This window comes from Pygoscelis adeliae, unplaced genomic scaffold, assembly GCF_000699105.1.
Source record: "Pygoscelis adeliae isolate BGI_AS28 unplaced genomic scaffold, ASM69910v1 Scaffold66, whole genome shotgun sequence".
Classification (NCBI taxonomy): domain Eukaryota; kingdom Metazoa; phylum Chordata; class Aves; order Sphenisciformes; family Spheniscidae; genus Pygoscelis; species Pygoscelis adeliae.
Window position 1 is genome coordinate 9,040,038 of NW_008825167.1, and position 2,334 is coordinate 9,042,371.

At 38.4% G+C, this 2,334-nt stretch overlaps 1 protein-coding gene across 1 annotated transcript in view; it reads right to left on the minus strand.

The window, feature by feature from the left end:
* SH3TC1 (SH3 domain and tetratricopeptide repeats 1) overlaps window positions 1-2,334 on the minus strand; it is a 26,928-nt gene that overhangs the window by 17,630 nt on the left and 6,964 nt on the right. Inside the window, exon 4 of the mRNA XM_009328889.1 lies at window positions 1,558-1,663. Coding sequence (XP_009327164.1) covers window positions 1,558-1,663 — 106 coding nt within the window. The remainder of the gene's footprint in view (window positions 1-1,557; window positions 1,664-2,334) is intronic.

A 2,334-nucleotide genomic window follows, 5' to 3' on the forward strand; every position in this document is an offset into this window, starting at 1 on the left:
ATGTTCTCCCCTTATGAGGGTTCCCCATAGTTTACCTCTATTTGAAAGGTTTGGAGTCTGAGAGAGGTAATCACTAGCAAGCTTTGAGCAACAGGTGCTTAGCACCACTTAGTAACAGATGACTAGAAATAATCTCAAAAAATAATCTCTGTATAGATTTCTGTTGCCTGATTCAGCTGTGCCGATTTATGCAGATACTGTGCCTGGGTATCAAATTCCTGGAATTTCTTTGGGACTGAGACAATGCTGCATACCAGAGTCATGTAAATCACAAGAAGGTAGTGCTTGATCTTGGAAACTGGGACTCCTTATATTAGGACTTAGGGCTTTCAAAGCAATGTGATAGTTACAGGGAGATCTGGATTGGTGTATCATAGTCAGCATGGTATAGATAGCAGATTATTACTTAAAGGGCCAACATTAATACATTAGCAAATCCTTTGTGCAAAAAGTTATGATGAAGAGGAAGGGTGGTCAGATCAGTGATTAAGGTGCTACTCTGCTATCTGGAAGATGCTGAATCAATTCCCTGTTAGCCACAGCCTTGCCTAAGAAGAAACTTCATCTTCTTGTGCTTTCTCTGCAAAATTGGATTGAAAGAGTATTTTTTCTAGTTCTCTAAGAAGCATTTTAAAATACAAAATAGCAAGTAAATAGCAAACATGAAATTAAAAACAAAATTCATTATTTTAAATTGGTCTGATGGAAACAGGCAAATTCAATAGTAATGCACACAAGCTCTCCATACACAGAAGAAAAAAAAATCAGGTGAACAAAATGGAGACAAAGACCTGATTCAAATGCTATTCTTCAGAAAAGACCTGTGAAGTTACAGGATACTAAAAGTGGAACTCAAATCAATGGCATCATATTGTTACAAAAGGCATGCTCAGATTTAGAAACAGAACTGAAGCATGCAAAGCATATGAAGCAATCTGTTTTACTTGATATTTCCTCTGAAGCCTTACCAACTCTGTCCGGTTTGCTCACTACTATCTGGGAAAGATGTGGAACAACTAGAAGAGTCCAGTGGGAAGCATGACCAGAGGTCTAGAAAATACAGTCTGTGAAGAAGGATTATAGGAATTAGGGTTGATTTTCCTAGTGAAAACAATACTGAGTGGAAGCGTGGGTTAGAAGTCTCCAAATAGGTATTAGCATGGTGCAAAGGAAGAGGAGTAACCTCAGCATGTCTACAGTGAGCAGAAAAAACTGTAAAAGCATTTAAGTTGCAGCATGGGTTAGCCTTTAGGACAAAAACACCTGGATTGGAACAGACTGCTTAGAAAGAAGATATGATCTGATTCTGGAGTATCTAACTTAGACATCTACCAGAAACAATAGCCGTTATCTGCTTTGGGACAAAGGCAGGTTCTCCTGGAGGTTGGAGGCTCTCTCCAGCTCTATTACTAGTACCCAGTTCAGGAATATTACTGCTATTAGGAGTTAGTGACAAAGAATCTCAAAATCCTGTTTAACAAGTTCCCAGTCAATCAGAAATTGTGTGCAGAGGAATAAAAAAGCATATTGAACTGCTGTATGGTGAAACAGCTTTACCCAGTGAGTGGTAGGTTAGAAACTTCCATATTTCTTCAAAAGTTTTAAATGTCACCACTATTAGATCTTGATCACTGTGAATAGACAGCAGTCTGGCAGAGAGCTCCTAAAAAAAAAATCAAAGACAATATTTTAATTACAATTATACTAGACTCGAGCAGAATTTCTCACTAGGTAACACTTATGCTAAAATGCTATGTATTAAGAAGGATAAAAAATCAATCAGGATTTTACCTATATGAGGTATCTGTTCTTTAACACATAGCTACAACATACAGTGAGCCAAGTTTTAATCTGATTTTTTTCTTACCAGTTGTACCAACAGTTCCAGTGAGGTTAATTTAGAGAGGAATTAAGACCTTGGGAATGACCACACTGAGTGAGACTGAAGGCCTGTCTGGTTCAGACACATCTATGTATAGTGGCCGGTATTCTCTATTTAGAGTGTGAAAGCCAGGCAAGCATCTAGTGGTACTTTCCAAGAATACCCTCCTAGCACAGAGCAATTTACAGCTTGGGAACTGCCTTTGCCAGACGTGTGGGCATTAATATTAAATAGTGGAAAGGGTTTCTTTGTTTGTTGTATTGGGTGGCTTTTTTGACTTAAAATTTCTCTAGGTCACTAGAACCACTGCAAATTTTTAGTATCCACAACATCCTGTCAGATGTAGGTTAGCCTCAGAGCTCTGTACACATATGAAAACACCTCCTTTGATGCATCTTTGAACCTGCTACCTGGTAGCTTCAGTCTTGTTCCAGAGAAGACATTGAATAGTC